This window comes from Astatotilapia calliptera, chromosome 7 (genome assembly GCF_900246225.1).
Source record: "Astatotilapia calliptera chromosome 7, fAstCal1.2, whole genome shotgun sequence".
NCBI classification, from domain to species: Eukaryota; Metazoa; Chordata; class Actinopteri; order Cichliformes; family Cichlidae; genus Astatotilapia; species Astatotilapia calliptera.
The window spans coordinates 25,026,332-25,054,278 of record NC_039308.1 but is presented as its reverse complement, the minus strand read 5'-3'; the positions used below and the strand labels follow the sequence as shown (position 1 = coordinate 25,054,278).

Genomic DNA, 27,947 nt, shown 5'->3' with positions numbered 1-27,947 from the left:
TGGGTGGTGTAACACTGAGCATGTTTCTGCTCTGAACTTCCAGTTCGATTCATACATTCAGACCTCACAGGAGAAACTGAAAGTGGGACAGATATCGCTGCCAAAGGACGGTGAGCTGGCAGAATGATATCATGCGTTGTCTCATTTTTTAGGAGAATGGGAACTTTGAAGGATGTCTGTCGTGGCTTTGACATTACATAGCTGGAAAATATCAAGCCACCTGGTAGGCTGGACTGGCTGTGGGGTTCGACTAGAAGAGTGGATCCAGGGCCTGCACAGACATTTCTGACACGACCATTTAAGGCTATTTTCTGACCAGCTGGAATTACTAAGTTGGTTTTACATTGTGACTTGACTGTCCCCACAAAACTATCAGTTTTTGTTTTACTTCTGTAGATAGCATGCAAATGTCTAATGAGAGGGGCGTAAGCACAATGCTCAGGAATGGTCATTTGCTCATTGAAGTCCTCATACAAGACGTCAAGGGCATTTGTGCCAATGAGGACTGGAATTTCCGAATTTGCTCTGTGATCTGGGACAATTAAAGCTAGAATAGTTACAACTTTGTCCTTCCCCGTGAAACTCTGTGGGAAAGTGATGTCAACTTCAATGTACCCAAGATAAGGGACAATTTGGCCTGCAGCACCTTCAACCTCTAACAGATCATTTAATGGCAAAAGAGGATGAGAAGGTAAGTGGGTCAACTGAAATGATTTTGAAATTGTGGTAACCTGAGACCCTGAATCAATGAGGCAACCATGTGATAGTTCCCCAATCTTAACCTCTGCAAGAGATCTTGATCCAACTAATCTATTTGGAAGGTGATTCGGAATGGATTCAGCATGTTGTTGTTTACTTTGACATCTCTGTTCTGACTTGGGACTATTGTGAATGTTCTTGGTTCCCGTATGTCCCCTTACCGGAACCTGCTCCAGTTTAAAGCTTGACCCTGCTGCTGGGCTTTCCATTCTTCCTGTCTGGCTTTTAGTTCTTTGTACTTTTGATCAACCACAGCCTTGTTTATAGCATTTTCACAGTTCCTGGCTATGTGGCCGTCTTCACCGCACCTAAAACAGAACCAAGCCTTGGGCTCAGCTCTCACTTGGGTTCGTGGTGGAATTTGGTGTACCAGAGTTTCAATTACAGGTATGGGTGGCTCTTGTGTTGTTTCCATTGCTTTAACTTGTCGCTTTCTTTGCTTTTTAGATGGTTTTGTCATCAGTTGCAATTGCAGTTCTGCAACCTGCTTCTTTAGACTCTCAGTTTCAGAGATATAGGCCTGCAATACACTTGCACTTGGGTCAGTGTGATGTGGGAAGTCAGGGACAGAATGCATGTGTGCAATTGGTTTTATCTTGGTAGGCCCAAAATGACGTTGCATCCGGTCCAGCTTAGAAGCCCTTCTGTCCTCTTCAGTCCTCAGCTCTAGCAGAAGCTCTGCAAACTCAGGCGTGGTCTCTTTCTTTAGTTCCAGTTGCAGGACCAAGTTATGGTCCCAGCAACCCCGTTTGAACTGCTTTAGCAAATGTCGACTTGCATCTGCTGGAATCACACCATTCCTGCTTACAGCAGTGTTAAGGAGAGCTTGCAGCCTCTGTAGGTAATCAGAAGCTTTCTCACCTGGATTTTGATTTGTGTTCAGGAACCTTGCAAATATCTCCTCACCATCCTCCACAAGACCATATGCAGAATCTAACAGCCTGACATATTCTCGTGGATGTGCTGAATAACCAAGTTGCTTCACAACATCTGATGCTGGGGGAAGAAGACTCTCTAGTATTTTCCTCCGCTGAATGTCAACTGGAGTGCCATCATTGAACATTAGTTCAACATGTAAACACCACGTTTCAAAATCCACTTCTCCGGGGGGTTTTGGCACACGGCCTGAGAATGAGCGTAACCATTTGGATTGGCCATGTGTAGCGACAGAGTCATTTCTGATTACATGTTCCACTACTATACGCTGTATCTCTGGTGGGTTTGTTACTTCATCTGTCACCACTGGAAGTCTGGTTGGAGTAGTCTTTGGTTTAACAACTCTACAAGTCTGAGATTTAGTTGAATGGGTGACTGGCTGGGATGTAAGGGGCCGTCTGTGGTTGTACTTTAACTTTGCTGTCTTTATCAAGGGTGTAGTACTGTGGTCAGAATAACTGTCAACACTTTCATCACTTGAGTCAGCCAAAACAGGGTCTGGAGTTTGATGGAGTGCTGGCATTTCAATGCGACTAGCCTGCCATTTTACATTCTTGTTGGTCACATTTTCAATCTCAAGGGGAAAATCTGACTCGTTATCCCCCATTGTAATCTCTGACTCAAACTCAGCAATAACAGTTTCCCCACAATCTGGTTGTGCATTTGGGACCCTCAGAATCCTTGTTACCACCCCATACTTCTCTAAGGAAGCAATAATATCAGCATCAGAATCGAAACTAGTAACTCCAGTAATACTGATGGACCGTTTAAAATCCACCCCGTAATTCTGTACCAAATCCATCTCTTTTCAATGTTGTCTTAGTTGAAAGCTTATCACAATAAATCACAATCTCAAAATTAACTATGCTATTGCAGAATGCTGTAATTTCAATATTAGCTGTGTCTTAATCGCTCCTGGCTGGCTCGCCACGAAAAGGTACTATGTAACACACGATACTTTACCACTACTGAATGTAGAGAAAGTTAGGATCTTAGGCTTATGGCCTCTAGGAATCGACTAAGGAGCGAATGACACACAGCTAAAAGAACAGTCAACATTTATTCAAAACAAAACCAAAAACAGTCATTCAACAGTTCACAACAGTTCCAATTGTCCATATCTGTCAGTCTGTGTATTCAGTTTTAGAGTTCAGAGTTCAGTGTTCAGAGTTCTTTTCAGTCTTTTCAGTTCAGGTGTGTGAGTGTGTGTGTGTATAGTGTTAATGTTAGTAGTACTACCCGGGTAGTGTATTGTTCTGAGATCTCATAAGCTTATCTGTCAAGAAGTAACGCAGTTGTCACTTCTAAGTAGGCTGGAAATCTTTCCTGCATCGCAGCTGGGGATCCGGAATCCTGGCTCGCAACTTTAGACTCCAACAAAAAAACCAACCTGCACAGGGCAGTGAACATATTTTACATGAATATCATATAACAACTTAATCAACACTAGTGACCAAATGTCTCTCACTCTTTGTATATAACGACTTAATGCAATCAATAATAAAATTAATCAAAGAACCTTAAAACAATTTCCACATCATACAAATTTAACTCAAATCTCATATTTTGTGAACAGCAGTCACATCAATCCAATGAATTGAGAGAATGTACATTACTGATGCACGAGGAAAGTGCAAAACGTGGTCGCAGTACTATTTAGCCAAAGACTGCTCATATTTATCATCTCATTACAATAAATAAAACTTACCTACTAGCTTCCAAAGAAATATTTCCGATTGGCTTAAAACATTCACAAGTGAAGAAATAAAAAGATAATACAGCACTTAAAAGGAACACATGAAATTTACATTATACTGAGCTAACGATTAGCTTGCTATGCTAGCGCAGTTAGTCAACTCACCGGAAATGAACAAAAAACACAAAAACAGAGGTACATCAGCATCAACAAAAAGTGTCCGCGTTTCCCAACAAGCGGAAAAGTAAAATCCAATTTGTGTCTTCACACACAATCCTTGTTCAAGAAAAAGGTTAAGGAAAAACTCTGTGAGTAGCTCCGACCAGCATACGTAGCCTTAGCGCTATTCTCCTTCTCTATAGTTCTCAACTCAAGTTCACAAGCACTAAACAACCTCATAGTGCCACCTACTGACATTCTTGGGGAACAGCAGTTCATTTTCATGAGGCAGATTTTAGGTGGGTTACACACCTTTATAATAAAAATTCTGCTGTTTAGTTATTGAAAGCAACCATGATAGCTCATGTCTCATCTGTTTATAGAATGCAGTTGGTTATAACCTCTACTCTACCGAATCTCACATTACAAATTATTTTGTGACTTATTTCTAAGCGAGTCAACGTCTGTCTCAAAATTGTATATATAATCAGGCAATGCAACACCTGAAAAAGCTATGATGTCATGCTACTTAGGCATGTTAATTAAGATGTAAATGGCATTAAATGATATTATACTCAATGATATCCAGTATTTGAAAAATGCCCCTTCTCTGCCCTTCAGTGCTCTCTCTGTCAAAGACTGTCAGGCTGCAGTTCCATTAGACTCCAACCAAGCCCAGAAGAAGAATGAGCTCTTTTGCTGTGCCCTGACCACAGCCCAGTCAGAGCCACTGAAGTGTCCTATTCATCATTTGCTCAGGGATAGACACACAGTTTTTTTGGAGATTTCCCCACAGAAATACTGGGTCACGTCTGAAAAGTGAATTTCACCAGTATCTGTCTGCTGCTTTGTTTGCCTCCAACCATTATTTGGTTTGTCCCAGTCTGGTGAGCACCTTTTGACACCCCCCAAGCCTCTCAGTTAGTTTGTTTTTGCTCTCCTTACTTTTCTGTCTGGGTCATTTATTGACATTTTCTATGAAATAGTCACGAAAATGCAGTGTATTTGTTTGTGTACAAATTGCGCTCTCTTTTGTCATTAGAATCAGAAAAACTCCAGAACTGACCTATTTTATTTTGAATAATGTTTTATGTTTACACCAGGTATGTTTTTCAGATTTATCTAAGGGGAGTGCCTATCCTGCTACCAATGAAAACCAAGTGGCAACAGCTGTTTTTGACCAAAACCATGACAATAAAATGTGGCATTTTCTATGAGGATTGACATTTTTTTAATGACACCATCAATACATGTATGTATCACACTTATGCAATTTATTACAACATCAGGGTGTTGCTAAAGTAAGTAAGCTTAATCCTTTGGGGACCTTGAATGTATGTGTGTACACGGTGTCACCAGAGGTGTTTTGGTCACTGGTACGTCCTATCATCAGGTGTCTTTGACCTGTTGCTCAATAAGCTAAATGCCTAGGCCTCGTGAGAGGATCTTTATGTCCAGAGACAGTGGCCAGGATAAAATGCACTTTACTCCTCACTAATTTAATCCTGCTGAGAGCTGTTGTCATGCAGCATTTCACTTACTCATGAGAAAAGGCCACGGGAGAAGGTCAATTTACGGAAGGGGAGGCTGCATTGATTTTTAAAATGTTACTTTTAAATAGTAATACATTTTGACCAGCCCCTAAATAAAACTTCAGAGTTCATGTCATGTTGTCTACTGTGTATTAGCAAAAGGCCAATCTACTCATGGATCATGTTGATGAGATCTGTAAATTTTAAGCTAGAGAGCAAAGTCCTACAACGTGGACACTCTCTGTTACTTCCCGTGGACTTTTGGGGGAACATAAAGAGCCTGTATCTCATTGTGGCGGCCGTTACTCAAGTGGATTGATCCCCAGCTCCTCTAGTCAATGTATCAATGTTTCCTTGAGCAAGATACCAAATCCTGAGTCGCCCCAGATCCATCCATTGGAGGGAATGTGCATATGAATGTTACGTAAAAAGGGAATAAGTATAGATAAAAGAGTTGTGATTGGGTGCATGACGATTGCAGTAGAAAGTGCTTTGAGTGCTCAAATTTAGTAGAAAAGTGCTCTGAAAGTACCGGTCCATTTATGAAAGAGTCTAAGACTAAAAGAAACATCAATCAATTTCTGATATACAACTTGAAGTCATAATCATTCTAATCAAATTCAGCACATGCAGACCTTTGATGGATCTTCTGTGCAATCTCATAATGTTCTTTTTTTTTAATCTCATTTTCTGTGGGTTTGTATCAGCACATTTGCTTAAACGCATGTGTTTATGCACATCCTGAATTACTTAAAGACAAATCATAAACACTTTGATGCCAGACCTTTGGTGTCTAATAAAAGCTAAAATCTGTCTTAGGTAAGACTTAATCACAGCATTAATCTGTCAGATAATGTGAACAAAGCAGGTAAACAGCCCTGAAGGTGCCAAACTCAAAATATCTCATTTTCATCATTTTCACACACAAAAAAATCCTGACTATCAGGGTCTCATTTTAGAGCGCTATAAATATTAAAAAAATAATTTCATACTTTGGTTAATCCCACCTGGAAGGGTTTGCTCTGTGTGAAATAATGGTAAGAGCCCAGGGGTCCCATTAGGCTTCTCACTAATCCAAATAAATCCACTTGCCACTGCAGCACAGTCCAACTTTACTTGTTTTGCCTCTAAATAACAGTGACAGCTTCACCACCAAGACATTTGTTCTTGATGCCTCATGCTTTGTTCAACCTGTCACCCATGAAGGTGATTAACTGGATTGATTGCACAATTTTTGACATGAAGAGTAAATGAGACGTGGCGTGTCTCCTCTCACTGAATGACAGTCCATGAAGCAGGTGATAAGAAGAGCCAAAGAGTCATTTCTAACAGTGCTGTCTTATATCTGACACCAGACTAGACACCTCGCAGCAGTTGGCTATAGTCACTATATCAGTCAAAACTATCCCAGCTTAGTCACAAAATGTTTTTTCTTCTGCAAGAATAAATTCAACAAAACCCTTTTTTTAATGCCAGGCTGTCAATGTTTTTTTTTTTTTTTTTTTGGTTTGTTTTTTGTCTCCAAGTGATTTTTGACATGCTGTGCCAAGCATAACAAGAACTAAACAAAGTGTCTAAATGCTTCAAGATTTGCATTTTTCATTCTTGCTGCTATACAATTCCTTGACGCAAGAGGTTATGGATTTCACTGTGGGGAATTAGGAGACTTACATTATTCTCCACAAATGCAAATCTTTATAATATGACAGTTTAATCTTCTCAGAGAACTATCCAACAAGATTAAAGACGAAACTTAGATCATTCAGCGTTTCTCTAGGTTGTTGCCCCTTAGTCATTCTTACAGCCAATTACTGAGGTATCTTCCCTGTTGTTAATAGTTACCCTATTTAGACATATTTTCTATCAGTATTAACTATTAAATGCTTTTATAATTCCACCAAGTTGTATTTAAACAAATCCATAAATTTGCATGGATATATAGTTATAAAGGCTCTGTAAGAACATGCACCTTAATAGAGCGAAGAGCTTGCTTTACTTGGCAAGTCATGAGAGTATGCTAGAATGTGCTTGTGAAACTTTTTTTTTTAGAAAGTTGTTCACATAGCATGTCCCCAACAGGGCCCCAAACATCATGGAGACAGTCTCAGATTACATTACATGTCACATAAGCAAGTGAGACGGACTTAATCCACAGAAGAACTGTAGCAACTTTTTCAACACTTAAAGATAATTGAGAATGTGTGCAAGTGTGCTTTAGAGAATTGATTTGATTGATTCTGTTCCTTGTTTTTGTTGCACTCTGTAATAATTTTTTAAACTGCTTTTACACTTTACTTTTAGTGCCTTTTGCTCTCTTTCATTGCTCCCCTGTTATTTTCTGAAATGCCATTTCTTCAGTTTTCAAGGAATAGCAGTAATAATAAAAATTACACTAATTCAAGCATGTAATACAGTCCTAAGTACAGACATATTAGAAATCAGTCGTTTGGTAACATAGTTTGAAAGTGTGGCAGATTTTCTGGTCTTTCTCTTTTAAAGCTGCACAAAATTGAACTCACTTTCATATTCCATACATATTAGAGGAGCGGACACATCACTTATTTAGAAATGACTAAATGATTAGCGGTCAGCACAAGATATCGATCACTCCTTAAGCCCCGAAAGCAATGAAGCAATGTGTTTCACTGCAGCTTGCTTACAATGGTCACTCAAATCTGCAGGTTAGAGTTTTCTTTTGCGTGATTTGCACATTTGCAAGAGAAGGCAGTAGCATGATATGTCAATTTTAAAATTGAGAAGTTTTTTATTTACAGTAGATGATAATTGTGTTGATACAACATTTCTATTCTTTTGCAGTACCATATAATGTTACTTGTAAACTTTTGCATTTTCAATCTATCACAACAGGAGCAGAAATAACAAAAAAAATAAGTTAGCATTCAAATCATTGTAAAAATCAGTAATAAGATGTACTAAACGTTCTGTTACTAAACTGCAATAGAAAATCTATCCAAATATAGCAGTGAGCAGAAATAAGGAGTCATATTTACACGGTAGCAGTAATTGAATCTACACATTTTTCAGCTACTATTGTTTTACCTCAGTTGAGTATTTGTGTTAAAGTTAGTTGTTTTAAATATTCATACCACTGACTTTGCTCTTACTTGCGTTTTTCCCTACTGGACAAGGTTCTATTGCCTGGGAAGATTCTTTCACTGTTACTTTTAAAGCCCCTGAGATTTACAACATCTAAAAAAAAAAATTTTATTTGATTATTGTGCTGAAATATGGTGACCTTAATTTATTTTATATTTTACTAATCTTTTTCTTTGCATGTCATTGCATCTTTACTTTAATGATAACTACTGTCATTAAAAATAAAATAATACAAAATTAAATGAATTCATTTGGAGCTTTCTTCCAGTTAAAATTACTTTTTTAAATGCCTGCCACATTGATTTGCTGTCAGTGAAGTGATGGGTGCTGCTGTTTTATAGGGTTGCTGATATTAGAGGCAGTTAGTGTAATTTGTCTTGCTCTCTATTCAAAATTACCCACCCTCATTATTTTGATATTGATGGTTTTGATCATGTTATTTATTGTTTCTTTACCAATTTTACACTTCTTTATACCCCTCTAAAATTTGGAACAATGTCTTAGATGTTTACAGTGATGTGTGTTTATTGCAGAATAATTATATCTTTATTTCTATTAATAACAGAATTTCATATTCACTCACTGAACACTATTGGGTACACTTTGCTACTACCATGTTGAACCGTGTCTTCTTCATGGCATCAATTCATCAAGGAAATGAAAATATTCCTTTGAGATTTTGGTCCATATTGACATTATAGCCTCACATTGTTGCTGCTGATTTATTAGCTGTATTAGGGAGATGCTCTGCTGGATTGAGATCTGGCACTGTAGAGGTCATTTAAGTAAACAATTGAACTCACTGTCAGGTTCAAGAAATGAGTTGGAGATGGTTTAAGCTTTATTTGATTTTTGGTGCATTATCCTGCTGGAAGCAGCCACCAGGATATGGGTACATTGTGATTTTAAAGGGATCAACATGGTCAGCAACAACATTCAGGTACACTGTGGTGTTTAAACAATGTCCAATTGGTTCCAAGGAACCCAAAGTGTGCTAAGAAAATATCCCACACCTTTACACCACTCTGTAAACCATTGAGATGTTTGTATGGGAAAATCCCAGTAAACTAGCAGCTCGTCTGGCACCAACAACATACCCTGCTCACGATCACTTAAGTCACCATTCTTCCTCATTCTGATGCTCACTTTGACCTTCAACAGGTATTTTGACCACATATACATGTTTAGCCAACCACAGCTGCATTAACAGGTAGTTAAATAGGTATACATCACAAAGTGACTAGTGGATCTATACTAAATGCATTACTTGTTCCATTTTGTACCTGATAATACAGCATAAAGGGAATCTCAAAAGCTGACCTCTTAGGAGGTTAAATCCATAAGAGTATAGGAACTTTGTTACCTAGCTTAACCTTAGCTTGTTCTCTGGCTGTTTTTGCATATAGTGTCCTGTGTGTATTACATTAAAGCCAAGTAATTAAGAGTGGATTAAATGGTAAATGGTCTGTATTTGTATAGCGCTTTACTTGGTCCTAAGGACCCCAAAGCGCTTTACACTATATACAATCATCCACCCATTCACACACTGGTGATGGCAAGCTACAGTGTAGCCACAGCCGCCCTGAGGCGCGCTGACAGAGGCGATTAATGGAGTATTTCCAAATGTGCACAGACCCCTGTGACTAAAATCTAATAAATAAATAAAAATGAAACTTCTCCAGATCAGTATATATAATATACACAAGTGTATCCACTGCAGCCCTCTGAACAATGCTCTCTGCCTTTTTTCTCTCTCTCTCTGTCCTACTTTTTTTTTAGCCTCTACATCCCTGAGAACCTATGGAGAAATGTTAAGAAAAACACACACAGAAGCTGTAAATAATAGAAAGGACCAATACAGTCTTTGTGGCAAGAGCTGCAAAGTAAATGCATCTCTATTGTCTTTGAATGCTGCAGTATAAAAGCTCAGAAGTGTACTTTGTTAAGCTTACTGGACTGCTTTGATTGTCTGTGATAAATCATCTGACTATAAACAAACTGTTCATCTTAAATAGTAAATGATGTATAATAGATGGACACAAATGAGTATGTCTCATCTTCATACTTCTCATCCAGGGGCAATTTTAGCCTATTTTTGGGGGTGCTTCAGCAAAATGGTTTGTTCCAGCCCACCTCTCCCCTACTCTGACTCTAGCGCCATTGCTGCCAGAGCGATGGTGGCTGAGACGCAGCGGAGCGGAGGTGGAAGTGCCTGGCTTAAAACAGGACATATTAGCTGCATTTAACCTTCAGTTACTCTTTATATAGTTAGGTAGGAGACAGACCATGTTTCTTTTTAGCTGAAAAACATTACACTCAGGTAACCTGCAGTGTTGAAAACTTGTTTTCCGACGATGTTTGCTACCCTACAATCTGTCCTACTCTGTAGTAAAATCAGCAACATTTGACCGTCCTGTTGCTCCCATTGAAATTTATACAGCCTATTTAAAATCTAAAACTTAACATTGTCCGTAGCCTACTGTTGTTACCACTGTCCTGTTTGAAATGTAATGAGAGAAACTGGTTACTTTGTCATATGTGCATGTGCTGATATTAAACCCAAGGTACTGACTAGCTAACTGACTGGATGCCCATTAACCTTATAACTCCTGGTGTGTGTGTGTGTGTGTGTGTGTGTGTGTGTGTGTGTGTGTGTGTGTGTGTGTGTGTGTGTGTGTGTGTGTGTGTGCAGAGAGACAGCCAGCTTCATAATGGATATGAGGATGTTTTTTCAAAAAAAGGAGAAACATTCAGGTAAAAGTGTAAGATCAAATGATCCGTCAATAAAGGATAATGTTGGATCAGTGTTTCAATATTTATATCCTTTATTAGATATACATGTGGTTTGGTTATTTGCCTTTTGGTTGAAAGTACACTGAGAGAGGACTTTTTTATTAGTGATCTTAATAGTATTTTTTTTTAATCTAATTGAATACAATCTATTTGTGTATGATTGTCAGTCCAAAGAGGGAGAGAGGAAAGAGGGGAACCTGAGGAGTACAAGATCAGGAAGAACCAGGTAAGAAAACAGACAGGGAGTACTAACAGGCATAACAGAAACTGTTAAACTGGCAAAGAAAAAACAAACAAACAACTAACTAATCTGAAAAACAAACTGGGTTGTCAGCCCTGGCACTGCATTAGTAATGCAGTTCAAAATGGTAATGCAGCATTACCATATTGAACTTCAGTCAGAGGAAGTCACGGTTGCCAAAAACTTTTTGAAGCTCAAGAGTGAGGCTGGTGCCATCCCAGATATGTTAACATTGTACAATCTTCAGGATAATCAGATCTTCCCCACACTGAAAACTGTTAATCTGGTTGCCCTAACAAACCCAGTTAGCAGCCGTAGCTGTGAAAGGTCTTTTAGTGTCTTGACTCAGCTCCATACCTGGCTGAGAAGGACCATGGGTCAAAGCAGACTCCAGCACCTGGCTGTGATGTCAGTTGAGAAAGAGATGCTTGAGAGACTTGACCACCAAAATGTGATAGACAGATTTGCCAACCTCAAGGTGAGGCGACATAGGTTAAAAGAAAAGCAAAGATCTGCAGAGCCATAGGAGTATCTGCAGTAAACATCTTTTCATACATTGTATACATTGTACCATAAGCCAGGGTGTCTCCATTTTTCTAATCTTTTAATAATAATTTGTACATTTCAAGGACTCTTCTATTTTTGGAGTGTATTTTTTTATGTATCTGTATTGTATTATACATACACATTAAAAGTGAATCTCTGTCCAAAAAATGCACTTAGTTTACTTTTTACTCACTATGAGCATCATTCATTATTCTCCTGCAGTAATTAAGGTTAGGATATGTTTTTTTTTAAAAAATTCCAATCCATTCTTCTTTAGCAGCATTTAAATAACCTTTATCAGATTTGATGGTTTTGTTACAGACTTAAAAAAAGTGTTTTGCTTTTCTTTCACAAATGTGGGGATTAAGTTGTGTTAAAATGTACAAAACAGTGATGTCAGTGGCGTGCACAGACATTTTGGGGGGCAAGTGCTCCAGGGGGAAAAAAGGGCACTTTTTGCATATGTGGAAAACCTTTTCTTTGTATAATAAAAAAATCGCACAGGTTAAATGCAATTTGACTTTTATTTTCTCCTTTCTCAGCCTCTCTTTCCTAGGCATTATGCTTGCTGAAATTAGTAAATAAATAGACCAAAATGTATGAGAACGAATAAGACTGACTGTGGTCATTACAAGAACAGGGCAGAATGGTCGTTTTCACAGGCAATTGGGAACTGCCTATTTTTCCTTTAGCAAATTAATGTGTTAATGTTGCCAATATGTTACACCAAAAAAAATTAACATGTCTAACCAGTGCTTCTCAAAACTTTTAACATGCACCACCCCCAACACCGTACCCTTCAAACTACCAATAACAACGTCACTGTTCTGTCACAATCAGGTCACAACACAGTGCGTAAATGTCTGCGAGCATCGCTGAGTCAGTAACAACCAGTTAGGCTAAAGACTGCATCTTTAGACAGTTGGACGGTGTTCTAACTTTCTCACAGGAGACACCTACTAAAGACAGTCAAAGACATTAATTTCAATCTTACCAAAGTAGGACAGTAGTTGACGTTAGTTATGGAAAGGCTAATCCACAAAAACGGAGAAACGTCCATAATTCTATTATTCATAATCATGTCAAGGTTTTAGGTTTATCTGCAGTTCCATCTCTAAAAAGTGTGATGTCTTCCCGTCACTGACTTCAGTTTGAAAACTTTGTATTTATTCACAGATTTCCGTGAGATCATCCTAAAATTTGTAACGAAAAATGGGCTCAAAAGAGCCCTCTGCCTAACGGCATGTAGCCTTAGCCTATAGCATAACGTGATATTTTCAATAGTGTATGCAAAAAGGTCGGAATTGATGGAGAGTGGGGTTGCCTAAATGGTTTAGGTTACATTTTAAATGTGTCGTTTTTTTGTTTATCCATATGGATAGATGGAGGGGTAAGCTGGCAAAGTTTGTCATGTGCAGTTTCTGACAGGCTACTTCACAACAAAACAATTGCAGGTTGGTCTTAGAGGGCAAACAGAATAATTTCACTCGATTCATGGGTTACCTGACTGGTTGGGAAGGGAAAGAGCTGCCGTGTTGTCCGCCGTGGCTCCCAGTCGCTATAGTTAGCCTACTATGCCTACTCCAAGTAGTCCTGTGTCATGCCGCTGCTACACGCCTCACAACAAATGAACTGCAAGCGTGTTCACGTGACACGGTGACAGTGAAAAAGCGACAGGGTTCGGGTGTCTTTGAAGAAGGGGCACAAATCAAGCCATTATTTTCACACCTTTTTAAATCGCGCAGCTTTAAAAAAAAAAAAAATCACGTCTTTCAAAAGGGCACTTTTTTGGACTGAGGGCAAAAGGGCAAGTGCTTCAGCACCACCTCGTCTCTATCTGTGCACGCCAGTGAGTGATGTCATGTTTTGTGACGAGGACCCAGGCACAGAGAGACTTGATGAATTTAAGAATTTTATGATATAATAAAGAAATTTGCAGACTTGCACAAAGAGGGTAAAATTATGATGACTGATAATGGAGATGAAGACAACAGACGATGAGGACAGGGAGGAACAGGGGTTTAAATGCACCAAGGAGACAGTCAGAGGGAACTCGGGACAACTGGAGACATTTAAGGATGCAGGGACTGACAGAGACAGGGAAGACGTCTCATCGTGACGAGTAAAGTTTACCTTGCCTGGATGGGCAGCTCTCTGGGTGCTCAGCACCCCCAAAGCTCTGATCCTAGAATTGTCCCTGTTCTCATCACAAAGTGCTTGACATCTCACTCATAATTCATATGTAAAAGATGTCTCTAGTAAATCCTTGAACTACTCAGCATCATGTGATTTAATCAGGTTATGCAAATCCAAATTCATTAAACACCAAAACACATGGCTTGCAACACAGTTTTCAAATTTTTTAATTAATATATTTTAATAGCTTTATCAAAAATAATTAACAGCCTGAATAATTACAAATCTTAAACATCCAGCTGTGCTGTCAAATCCACTTTAAGATTATGATAAAAATGTTTTGTTTCCATATATTTAAAGTAACTAACTGTTGAATTACCTTGAACACAGGAATTTATCTGTTGAACAAAAGCTTAATATAATAGGGTATTTCACAGCAGCACTTTCGATAATTTGGGAACCACAAAATGTGGTTTATATACAGAGTACTTTAAAGCAAAAAAGTACAACATAACAGTGGACATGTTTAGCTACACATTAGGACGTTTACTTACTGAACATTAGTGTAAACTTTAACTGTGCTCTCGTGAAATTGTCGTAAGTGCCGACCGGATACACAGATGCATTTACTCACTTTTCAACATGGCGGTTCTTGGCGTGTAGTGTTTTGTTTTGGTGCAAAATCCCACGGATTAATGTAACATTTGGAGGACCTGGTAGCCACCTGGTAAACAAAAAGCTATCACGATACCGTCATTGTTGTTACGTCCTTTAAGCTAATCTATTCCTTCGACTATCTGGGAGATGTATCGTCGCGGAGCGGCAAAGAAAGACAGCAAGCCGGTGAAGAAGGATGTGAGTGACAGTGATAAATACGCCGATCTGTTGGTTTTCGGCTATGCCTGCAAACTCTTCCGAGACGACGAAAGGGCTCTTTACCATGATCACGGAAAGCATCTTATCCCATGGATGGGGGACAAGAGCATCATGATTGATAGGTCGGTTGAACAAACTTAGACCGAAACATTATGCTAACAATCTCTCCTGTCCGCTAGCCTGTCTCAAAATTCAAGGGACCACGTTGGAGTTGTTGCTTGTTGAAGCTTGGAAACACCTGCAACTCGCGACGATTGTTTTATATCTTGCCTCCTAACGTGTCTTGTTGGATGTCCTGAACTAAAAAAGAAAGAAAATTGGGGGGAAAAGAAAAACACCTGGTATCTAAAGTTTCTTCGGTAACATGCTAACTTGCAAATGCCTGTCAGTCTTTGCTAATGTTAGCCATGACTGACCTATTTATGCTTTTTGCTGTCAAGTTATTATACACTCCAGCTTACATTATAAGAGAACATTGGACAAATGGATTGAATAAAGTTTATTTGAGACTGGTTTAAGACCACATAGGCCTGCATAGTTCGCGCTAAATGTACCTCTTAAATTGGCAATTGCAGTAAATATATAAAAATACTCAAGTTATCTGTGAAGTCGGCTTTGCATCTTGGCATGTTATGAGAATTTCCTCTAGAAGCTTTTTTCATGCTTTACACATGAATAATATGTCTAAGCTATAACATGTCTTTTTCCTGTTCTTTTCAAACGGACGTTTTCTAATATAAAGTGGTGAAGTCCCTACAAAACTTGGTATTTTACTATGCTTTTGTTTGCCAGAGCAAATTCTAGCAAAGACAAAAGTTACTGTCATTAAGGTGATTCAGTGTATCATTTTGACTAATTTTTTCCACCTTTTACATAGAAATTGTCCTTGTTGCAAAGTCATTGTAAACCTCCTTGAGTCTTGTATTTCTTTAAACATATTAAATCAATTGAATCACCTTAGTGTTCAGACCCAACTTATGTTTCATTTGTACAGCCTTTGTTTGTGTGTCTTTATTACATAACCCAGTTTTTCCACAGCAAGGTAGGCTAAGGGGTCCTTCCAAACCCCGAATGCCAACCTCAGCTCCAGATTTCTTTGTCTTCATGAAGAAACTGCAAGTGAGAGATGGCGTAGAGGGACGAACCTTGGAAAATGTCGTCCATTTGGGTTCTTACGGATAGGTATTTATGTGCTCGGGTTTGTGTGAATGTAACTTTCTTTGCAGATTTAGAAGTAATGATGAGTGTTACAGGGGATTATTGAACCCTGTAAGGTAAGAAGCGAGTTGCTTTGTTTGTCTTTTTTTTTCTTTTTCATTTCTAATGTTGTTGGCCTGTAAAAACAGGAAGAAAATACAGACAGAAAACTTGCTAGGTATATCAGAGCTCTATCCAAAATAATTCCCAAAGACTTAATTAGTATCATTATTGTGATGTATCCATTTTGAGAAAACATTCATGGAGGACTTACAGAGGTAGACCAGTTTTATATCTTTTATATTGTGGGTTTTAGGTTTTACAACCTTGGTAAGTAGGCCCATGTTCTGTATGAAAAGTTTTGTCTACTTCCTTTTCTCTAATCCTTTTTATCATCCAACAGATATGATGGACGTGGTCACTTACATGACCTTTCAGAGTATGACAGTGGGTCATGGAATACATCCTACCAGCTGTCAGAGGAAGAGGCCAGGATTGAGGCGCTCTGCGATGAGGAGAGGTACCTGGCACTGCACACTGACCTGCTGGAAGAGGAAGCTAGACAAGGTGAGCAGGATGCTCGTTTAAACATTTAGCAGTAATAGTTAAAAAAAAAAAAAAGAGTGATATTAAAGGCAAGGAAAAATAATTTCAAAACATCTTATATACCTTAAATCTGCTGGAGCTCTTAAATAGGATATCATGACCTTACTTTCGTAATCTGTTTTCAAAAGCTGATTTTGTGTCAGTAGCTCAAACTTGTTTTCCGTTTGTAGTCAGGCCTTTTTAATAAAGATGTAGTTGCATGGGCTCATATGTCAGGGGATGCTCACTTAACAGCATTTTTGCTGTCTTCATCTTTTGCTCCAGTAGAAATTTTAAGGTAATGTCTACTGCTTCTTAGGATTTCCCATTTGTGATGAACACACTGACATTTACTTATTGCTAATGCTGGGCAGACACTGTGCGATTTTTTTTTTCTCCAGTCGCACGATTCAGTTCCTGCTCAAACTCAAATTGGCCCATTTTGAGCCGATTTCTGAGTCCTACGACTGTTTTGGCGATCGGCCCGATTTTGGCCTTCATCGTGCGTCGTGCATCGTGTAGTATACGTGGGGTAACGAGAAGCGATTAACACCTCACGACCAGCTCCCGATCATCAATCGCTTGGTCGTGAGGATTTCAAACCTGTTTGAAATCCTCGCGACCGTCTTGAGGGTGTCACCACAGTTTCTCACACTGCGCACAGCAGTGCAGCATGTGATCTGGACACAAGCGATGGAGGCACAAATTGTAGAACTTTGGAAAGCTCATCCGAGCCTTTTCAATGTGGCCTCACAAAATTATCACGACCACAACAACCGTGAAAATAGTTGGATTTACACTGCTGCTCAATCACAGCTGCCTGATCAATGTTTTTCATTAGCAATTTAGCAAAGTTGATGGTGGTGGTGTGTCTGTGTGAGTGAAAGACAGAGAGGGAGAGCGAGCGACAGAATTTCTGTTATAACCTTCATTTTATGGACGCACAGTGTGAGCACTCAGGTCGCATCAGAGCATCGGACCGTATAGTGTGAGACCCTGCATCGTGACCTATGAACTTCTAACCCCTGCGAGTCAATCGTGCCGTTTGAGCAGGAGCTGAATCGCGCCACTGAAAAAATCGCACAGTGTCTGCCCAGCATTAGTTACAGCTTGTTGTCAATACGCTGGGGGCAGAAATTAAGTGATCCTCTGCTGAATTTGTAAATTTGTTTGCTTCCAAAAAAATGAACAGTCAGGTAAACGGGTAGCTCGATTTTAATGGAAATAAACATAATATCATCCAAAACTCCAGGGAAAAAAGTTATAAATTAAATTGCATATCACTGAGTGAAGTAAATATTTGATCCCGAAGCTAAATATGACTTGTTTGAAATACCTTGTTGGTAAGCACAACGGTAAGATGTTTTTTGTTTTTTTTTTGTAGTTATTCACCACATGTGCACACGTTTCAGGAGGGATTCTTTGTTGAAACGCTTAAGTCCTTTGGCTTTAGAGTTGGTGTTTGTCAACCCAAACCTTCAGCTCCCTCCACAGATTCTGTAGGACTCACGAATGGCTGGTCCTATCCATGACCTTAATGTGCTTCTTCTTCGGCCACTCCTTTTTTGCCTTGATCGGATGTTTATGGGTCATCGTCATGCTGGGAGATCTATCCATGACCCATCTTCAGTGTTCCGGCTAAAGAAAGGAAGTTCTCATCCAAGATCTTATCATACAGGGCCCCGCCCATTAGCCCCTCAATGTGGTGAAGTCGTCCTGTACCTTTAGTAGAAAAACAGCCCCAAAGCATAATGCTACCACCTCTGTGCTTGGCTGTGGGGATGGTGTTCTTTGGGTCATAATCAGCATTTCTCTTTCCCCAAACGCTGCACTTTGGGTTGACCACGGCACTTTCTCCCAAGCCTTGGAGATGTTCACTGGCAAGCTTAAGATGGACCATCGCACGTGCCTTCTTTAGCAGGGGGACTTTGTGGGCTTTGCAAGAATAATTGATGCTCATTTGATTTCTTTCGAGAGTTATCAACTTCTCATCAAACAGTTTGCTCATTCCAGCCTTATGCAGGTCTATGATCTTGTCCCTGGTGGAAAAGTAGGAATGAAACAAATTGAGTATCTTCTGTGTGCTACATGGACACAGTCTGTGGAAGCCAGAATTCTTGCTGGGAAGGAGTTTAAGTCTCTGGCTAGAACTGAACCAATGATCTTGATGTCCTTATTTCTACTGTGACACTTGGATGGTTGAATCAGAAATTGGTGTAAACATCATGAAAGCTTGGATCCATTACTTTTGTATCAGCAGTTCAGGCTGGCGGCACTGATGTATTGGTGTGATATATTTTCTCGCCACACTTTGGGTTCGTTGTTACCAACTTTAAACAGCAGAGCCGACCTGAGTGTTGTTGCTGACCATGTCCATCCTTTTATTACCCATCTTCTGATGGCTTTCCAGCATGATGACGCATGTGTGTCACAAAGCTCAGATCACCTAAATCTTATTTCATTAGCATGACAGTGAGTTCTTTGCACTCAAATAGCCTCCACACTCACCAGATGTCAATCCATTAGAGCACCTTAGGGATGTGGTGAAACGGAAGGTTTGCATTATGAAAAACTACTACAAACTTAGTAGGTTAATGTTTATTGCTGCTTCTGTCATGCCTGTCATATTACACTAATTCAATTTATCAGGTCCTCTTTTGAACTCGTGTCATGCCTGTCTTGCTTTTTCACAGTTTAGAAATCTTCACTCTCTTCAAAGGCAGTCTGTGACAGTGTTTTAATTACTATCCAGTGCGTTTTAATTTCAGGCATGCATCATCTTATGAGACTTCTTCTGCAGACTGCCACTGCACATAAAACTTGGATTTTATCCCAACAAAAATTGACAAGTCACATTTGCTAAAAAGTTTAATCTATGCTTCTTAACAAAATCCCTGGATTTTTTTTTCCCAGGCCAAATCTTCAGAGTAGAGTGACGCCCCCTTTCTAAGGCCTTTTCAGCTTTTAGACTCTTAAAAAGGGCTGGCTTTAACTCTTGAGTTGAAGAGCTGCAATTTCTATTGAAATCACATTTGACTCATCTAGGATACTTGCATCTCACTCATTTTACATAATATAATGAAGCTGGCTGTTTTGATGACAAAGCATCCTTCCAAAAGACAGACGTAATGACTGTAATTGAATTTAATAAGCCACAGTTTTAAGTGAAATATGGTCTCTTTTGCTCAAACTGACAGGTCAGAAGGAATCAGCTAATGGTTTGTGTAAAACACACACACACTGCAGAAGGTGGATCTTGCAGTCCGGTTTGCCCTTGAATTTGGAGATCTGACCCCATTTTGCTGAGGCGATTACCCATCTGTCCACTTAAGGGGCAGTGGGAAGCATAAGAAATATTTATAGAGTTCAATGAATTTCAGTAGAAAAGGGTTGGCTACAGGGTCCAACATGCATACTTCCTGTCCCCTTTTATATATTACATTGGTAGCATTATAACTATTTGTATATCATAATGATCATGAGTTATTTGAGATTAGAGCAGGGCGATATGGCCAAAAATATTTATCACGATATATATTTGAAAATTTGCGATAACGATATAACTGACGATATAATTGATGCGAGACAAAATACAACTCCACAACATTACTAGCGCAAAAAGACAACCTTTCATTTATTTTCACTTAAACAAGAAGCTGGTTTTTATGTACATTAAAGCTTTATAAAAATGTAACAGTGCAAATGCAAATTCCTTGCTGAAAGTTTAACCAAAAGGCATTTCCAGTAGAAATGGGCTGACATATCCTGAGCATAACCATGTATAATATCCACTGAAGTTAAAAAGAGGTGCTTTGCAACATTAAACTGCAGTGTGCAGTACGCATTTTTCGGACCATAAGGTGCACGGGATTATAAGGCACATTAAGCGAAACAAAGCAGTCAGATAAATCAAACTTTATTCAACTCATTCTTCTTGCTTCCTCCACTTCTGTACCATTGATTCATTAATGTTGAATTCTCTGGCAGCTGCTCTATTCCCATGTTGTTGCAGTATATTAATGACTAACCTCGTATTGTGGATGGATTATCTCAGTTGTTCTCCTGACTGAAGTTTGGTCCGTTTACAGCATCCTGCCATGCGACTGCATTTGTCTCTAACTATCAGGAACCTTAACGTTAACTTTTATAAGTGGAAAAGTGTTAGTGTTCGTCCTCCAGCTTCACTGTTTATGTTATGCTAACATAGCTGTGTCGCTAGCGATCACATAGCACATCATTATATACCAGCTAGCCCAACTTCAGTAACCTTACAAACGTCATTGCTGTTTAGTTTCCTGTCTTCATTTATGTTGGAAGTGATAGCAGAGCTGTACGTTTGATTTTTTTCAGAAATCTCTCAGTCAGAACATGCTATATCATGCTAAGGTAACTAGCAAAACTAGCGAGCTAACTTCCGCTAGCTTCCTGCTAACTTCTAACTCCGTTAAATGTAATAAATTTTGTTTTCATGGATGCCTGGAAGTTAAACTTCATAGTTACACCTGGTAAAGCAGCAATGCTGATCGTTTTATTAAAGATGAAAGAATTTAGACAGTTTTTAACTCTCAGTGATGCTGCAGTGTTGTTTGACCTGAACGATACGGAGTTTAGGACCCAGATTACTCCCAGATTTAAGAGCATCTTAGTCCGACAATAACGACGGCCGCTTGCATGTTCTGCAAAAAAATGTGCTTTGTCGTGTATCTGAAGGACAAACACCAAACCAGTTCCACATCACTGAAGTTGCACCATTTTTACAAACCAATTCTGGTTCATCTGTTTCACTCAACAATCAGCCATGTGCGTATGAAAACAAAGGCACTGCGCATGCGCGTTTTACTCATATTCTATCGCGATATTTCATTTTCCTATCGTTGCCTAACATTATACCGGTATTACCGTGAACGGTATAATATGGCCCAGCCCTATTTGAGATTTTATATATATATATATATATATATATATATATATATATATATATATATATATATAAAAATACAGAGGCTACTGAGACACACTTAAGTACAGTCCTTCAACAAGCCATTTGTGCACTGCTTGCCAGCTGTATGTATGTATAGGTTGTTGCTTTCATCTCGGAGTGGAGTAAACGTTCTTCAGTGGCTTTTAAAATGCAATTTAGTTCATATATTTATTTTCTGGGTGAAAAGCAACCAAACTAAGGGAAGATATGTTAAGTTTTCAAACCAGAATAAATAAACATTAGGCTTTAAAGGACAATTGTAAGAAGAATTTTGTGAGCCTGTTAAAGTTTTCTATATATCTGCACGAGTATGTCCTAAAAGTACACAAAAACAATTAACAACAGTATTGTACAACCTTACGAAAAATATTAGCTCGTTTTGAATTTGATGGCAGAAAGGCATCTCAAAAACGCTGGGAGAGAGGACACAAAAAGCTAGAGAGGACACAAAAAGCTGGAGAAGTAAGTGGTACTAAAAAAAAAACAGCTTGAGGAACATTTTGCAACTAATTAGGTTAACTGGTAACAGATCTGTAGCATCGTTGGTTAGAGAAAGAACATCTTAGAGAGGCAGGATTTCTCAGAAGTAAAGATGGACAGACATTCACCAATCGGCTGAAAAACTCTCTACAAATTGTGGAACAGTAATGTTGCAATGATGTCTCTGTATTTTTACTCAGTTGTATATAGCATTCGTATTCTATTTTTATCTTATTGTATATTTTTATTCTATTTTATTCTACTGTATATAGTATATTATTTTATTCTATTCTGTACAGCTGTGTACTGTATTTATTCTTATTGTATTCTAATTTTTGCATCATAACTTTTGCACTGTCCACTTCCTGCTGTGACAAAACAAATTTCCCACGTGTGGGACTAATAAAGGTTATCTTATCTTATCTTAACATAAAATCATAAAAGACTTTTAAAATCTTATTATATACGGTAGATAATATCATTATGAGAATCAGAAGAAATCTCTGTGCGCAAGGGACAATGCCAGATATAAATAATGGATGCCTGTGATCTTTGGACCCTCAGGTGCCCCTGCATTAAAAATAGACATGATGTTAACGTGATCCGGAAATGCTGCCATCTCCCCTGAGCCTAAACTCAGTTCAAATGGACTGCCAGCATTCAGTCCAAAAGCCTGTATCTCTGAAGGGGGCGGCTGAGTTGACATGTTGCACATCTGAAAGGCACCACCAGTCTTGGAAGTTATATACAGGTTTTAAAGCAAGATACGCTCCCATCCAGAAGATTTATATTTCACCAAGACATTCCTATAGCGCAGACTGCATCTATTACAATAGCATCGATTTGTAGTAGATGAGTCTAAGCGCTGAAATGCTCTGTTTGCAGTCCAGATGTTTCACCAACTGAAACATTTAACGTGTCATGAAATGGAAAAAATACAACAAAGATGATCCAGGACTGTTGAGTTTTTAGAATCCTCTATCAGACAGGAATGAGACAACATTCCTCTCAGAAGTCCGACGGTCTGCTCAGTTCCCAGTTGTTTACGGGCTGCGTTAAAAGAAGAGGGGATGCTGCACAGTGATAAACACAGCCTGACCCTAGCTTTTCTGATATACGTCATTTCCATCAAATTCAAAGTGACCTTGTTTTATTCTTAGGCAAGGCAAGGCAAGTTTATTTGTATAGCACAATTCAACAACAAGGTGATTCAAAGTGCTTTACAGAGACATTAGAAACAAGAACAAATAAAAAGCATGATTTAAAATTGAATAAAACAAGCAAATAAACTAACTAACTAATTAACAAACAAACAAACAAACAACAGTATATAAAATCAGAACAGTAGATAAAATCAGTAGTTAAATGTAAGTTTTGAAATTTAAGCTTAAAGTGTGGATTTGGTGCTTTATTCAAATGCAGCTGAGAACAGGTGAGTCTTCAACCTGGATTTAAATAAACTGAGTGTTTCAGCTGATCTGAGGCTTTCTGGGAGTTTGTTCCAGATATAAGGAGCATAAAAGCTGAATGCAGCTTCTCCGTGTCTGGTTCTGACTCTGGGAACTGATAAAAGACCGGATCCAGATGACCTGAGGGATCTGGATGGTTCATACTGGGTCAGGAGGTCATTGATGTATTTTGGTCCTAAACCATTCAGAGCTTTATAGGCCAGCATCAGAACTTTAAAGTCTATCCTCTGACGGACAGGCAGCCAGTGTAAGGACCTCAGAGCTGGACTGATGTGGTCCACTTTTTTGGTCTTAGTGAGGACTCGAGCAGCAGAGTTCTGAATGAGCTGTAGTTGTCTGACTGATTTTTTAGGTAGACCTGTAAAGATGCTGTTACAGTAATCAAGCCTACTAAAGATGAATGCATGGACTAGTTTTTCCAGGTCCTGTTGAGACATCAGATCTTTTATCCTTGATATATTCTTGAGGTGATAGTAAGCTGACTTTGTTATTGTCTTAATGTGTTTTTCTAAGTTTAGGTCTGCATCCATCACTACACCCAAATTTCTCGCCTGGTTTGTGGTTTTTAGATGTATAGATTGAATTTCTCTGGTGACCTGTAATCGTTTTTCTTTGGCGCCAAAGACTATTACCTCAGTTTTGTTTTTGTTTAGCTGGAGAAAATTGTGGCACAACCAGTCATTGATTTCCTCAATGCATTTACCAAGAGCCTGTACAGGGCCTCGGTCTCCTGGTGACATTGTGATATATATTTGTGTGTCATCTGCATAGCTGTGATAGTTTATTTTGTTGTTGTTTATAATCTGTGCCAGTGGGAGCATGTAGATGTTAAACAGAAGGGGTCCCAAGATGGAACCTTGGGGAGCTCCACATGTGATACTTGTCTGCTCAGATGTGAAGTTACCTATTGATACAAAGTAAAATGTAATATTTTCTCAGTTAAAACATCTGATACTTTTTTATATTCTATTATTAATGAAATATGTGTTTATGGAAATTACAAGCTATTGTGTTCTGTTTTTATTTATATTTTATATAACATCCCAATTTTGGAGGGCAGTTGGGGTTGTACTCACTCCAATTCATCTTTTACCTTTCTTTGTACAATTGATTTGTGTGCAAAAGGTACCTTTCTTTGTGCATGACCAACTCTCTCATGAGATTCAGCTCAGACAAGCATCCTGACATTTTCTTTTAGTGTTCCTTGGTGTTATTCAGAATTCCCTTTTCTTTTCTATTAATGATGGTCTGTTGTTTTGGCCCAAGCGTGACACACAAAGATCCATACGATGACACTTCTAACCCCCTCTGTGTTTCAAAGATGGGAAGCAGGAGGTTCTACCTTACCTTACTACCTATGCAGTAAATAATGCAAACGAATGCTTCTCATTTAAACCACAAAGTTTTATTTTGGTCTCATCAACACACAAGACAGGACTGCGTCATTGTTTTGTTTAATTTTTCATCCACTACACGTCTGTATGCTGTATATCTAATTAAAACTGACACAGTATCAACTTAAAAAGAGTAACATTCGTTATCTTCACAGATAGATGTCCTTCATCAAAATCAAAAGTCATCATCAGTTTGTGCAGACTGGTTTAAAGTGTTCTTCAACATTGCAGTCTCTTTTTTTTCCCTGATTATGTGTGTTTCCTAATCCTTCACAGAGGAGGAGTATAAACGTCTGAGTGAGGCTCTGGCTGATGAAGGCTCTTACAACGCCGTGGCTTTTAAATACAGCGCTGACTACTATGACCCCTCTCAGCCCACTGAGGAGGAGGATGCTAACAAGGAATCAGGTGAGAACTCGTCACAACTTCCCAGAGTAATGTAGTTACCGTGGGCTCTGTGTCACGTCTAGAATTGTAGTTGATTGTGTGTGCTGCAGTCAGCTGTGAAGAACACAGCAGCTCTTTCTGATATATAACATTTACAAAAACCAACTTTTTTTAATCCAAACAGCCATCTGCCCATTCATACACTTGAGGCGTTTGCTGAAGTTTATTTTTTGCCCAAAAAAAAGCTCATGACAAATGTGCAAAAAATTCAGTATTGCACTAGAATATCACCTCATGTAATCACCTCGCACCATCTGTGTTACTTTTAGTCCTCTATCTGTTTGTGACTTCTTGTTATGACTTATTTTGTGAGGAGCCTTCATGGATTCCCTGCTCCCTTGTGCAAACCTTAACCTCCTAAGACCCGAACTCTTCCACGGCATGCATTTTTGATTTCTCTTTGATATTTGGGCTGATTGGGACCCAATGAATGTAAAAACAAAGAATGACCAGATTTTTTTTTTTTTACCTGATTTTTGTTTCTAAGAAAAATGAGAGCCACATATGAGGATATTTGTTTAAAATTTTGATAGAAGAGTAGCAGCATAATGTCCTCGTAAGTGGATCTCAGGCCCTTGTAGAGCAAAATTGAGTATTTTGGTCTAAATAACCCAAAATGTGATGTCCACATATGTGGACGCCAGGTCCTAGGAGGTTAAACTAACAGTCTTTTTCCCAAATGTCATCTAAACAGACCCTTTGCCCTCCAACACACCCTTGTCATGTCTGGAATGACTTCCCAAACATCCTCATGCTCAAGAAAAAAAAAAAAAAAAGACTGCTTCCTAAAAGATAGACACTGACCCTGACACAGTTACTTCTGCTTTAAATATCTGATATACACACAGACTAGTTAAGCAGACTAGATGCCTCTCTGTGTCTCTGGTGAATTTGTAGAGCTGACCTCATGGTATTCAAACATCTGCTAAAGATTCAGATGCCTGCAGAGGGTGACTTCGTGGAAAAAGTCAGAAAGGTCTCACATTTGATCTAGTTTGAGTCGAGCTCTATTTAAACTCTGAAACATTAATAAAAAAGTGGTCAAGAACTTCCCTCTTACCAAAGAGAGCATTAGCGCTTAAGGAAATATATCACAGTAATATACCAAGTTCAGTCATTCAGGTAAGGAAATCCCAAACAGTTGATTGTGTTTGTGTTGATTGTGTTTCAATGTGAGAAACATTTCGTCACTCATCCAAGTGAGTTCTTCAGTCTCAGCTGACTGCAGGTTTCCCAACCTTATAAACCGTACAGTTCCATAATGACTGAAACCAGCCCACTGACAAACAATGGGCTGTGAGGTCAGTTTCATGACCATTGATTAACAGCCACCGATCAAAGACCATTGATCAATGACAAATGGCCATGATTACCACAAAGAGTTGGCTGATCAGTGGTTTCACCTGCAGTCAGCTGAGACTGAAGAAGTCTCTTGGATGAGTGACGAAACATTTCTCCTTCTGAAAACGCTACGTCCACATGAACAGAATCTATTTTTTGGATTTATATTTCAATTATTTGGTTCTGATTGATAGCCAAACCAGAAGGTTAAATTCAGTACAGTTTATTACGTGTTCTGTCAAAACATGATAAATGCGTCTTATTGTTAGCCTCTCTGTTAAACCCCACACCAATCATTAGCCAGTCATTTCACAATATACCAATTAGTTTAACATCCTGTCAAAATAAGGAAGCTAATTTGAATAAGCAGTATCTCTTTGCTGAGGTTATTTAAATAATTCACTCTGTCTTCACTGAGTAGCTACTCTGTAGTGTGGCTTTAAATAAAGACAATGCTGGACTTCCCATTAAAAATGATCCGTTTCAATGGTTTTTATTTTAATGTGTAATTACCAATGAGATTTACTTTATATAAGATTTAAGAACAAGCTATATTATAAAGTTGCAAGTAGTTTAACCCTGATAACAGTGCTATTATATAACTATATTGAACAGTATTGCTTTTTTATTGCTTTTACTGTATAGCCCTTTATAAGCCTGTCGATTACATATTGTTGCCATGGCACACCTTCCACATGCACCCAAGTGGAATCCATAAGCATTGCTTTTTTTTCTTTTTTAATTGCTTCAGAGATGCCTTTTGTTAATATAAAGGACCCCTTATTGGAGCAAACTCCCTACAGTACCTGGTTAAATATTTAAGCTCGTTTCCACCTGACCTGTATGTTGTCATCAAGATGAAGGTAAAGGCTAGAGTGCTGTTTTGCTTTGATGTATTTGTGTAGTGGGGAGGTTGGTAGAGGGCATGAGTTTCATCCATTTTTAAAATGTTTTAGGAGTTCAGAAATAATCTTAATGTTATTGCTGAACTGGGTAGATATAAAGTGGGGTTTGTTCGTTTTTTGTTGCCGATGATTGTCAAAAGTTAATCTGTTTATCGGTATATTTATTTTCCATTCTCATGTCCCTTCATTTGTGTAGAGGAGGCAGAGCCTGAAGAGAGTGAAGAACCATTCGTTGCTCCCGCAGGGCTTTCTATCCCTCCTGATGTGGAGTTGGTGAGTGTTAGATATTCTGCTTCGTTTCTTGAAACTCTGACTTTTTCTGTCTTTTTAGGTGGATCTTTAAATGAGTTCAGTTCA

The 27,947-nt window shown here is 38.7% G+C and overlaps 1 protein-coding gene and 1 long non-coding RNA gene across 3 annotated transcripts in view; one reads left to right on the top strand and one right to left on the bottom strand.

Moving 5' to 3' along the window:
• LOC113025849 (uncharacterized) overlaps positions 1 to 13,620 on the bottom strand; it is a 47,860-nt gene extending 34,240 nt beyond the window's left edge. Inside the window, exon 1 of the long non-coding RNA XR_003272837.1 lies at positions 13,283 to 13,620. This is a non-coding gene — a long non-coding RNA (uncharacterized LOC113025849). The remainder of the gene's footprint in view (positions 1 to 13,282) is intronic.
• Positions 13,621 to 14,526: 906 nt separating this feature from the next.
• Positions 14,527 to 27,947, top strand: part of sfswap (splicing factor SWAP) — a 51,266-nt gene continuing 37,845 nt past the window's right edge. The window contains exons 1-4 of one of the 2 annotated variants that reach the window (XM_026174044.1): positions 14,527 to 14,913; positions 16,392 to 16,555; positions 25,174 to 25,305; positions 27,787 to 27,863. In XM_026174044.1, coding sequence (XP_026029829.1) covers positions 14,720 to 14,913; positions 16,392 to 16,555; positions 25,174 to 25,305; positions 27,787 to 27,863 — 567 coding nt within the window. In that variant the 5' untranslated portion in view covers positions 14,527 to 14,719. The remainder of the gene's footprint in view (positions 14,914 to 16,391; positions 16,556 to 25,173; positions 25,306 to 27,786; positions 27,864 to 27,947) is intronic. The other variant, XM_026174045.1, reaches the window with a different exon arrangement.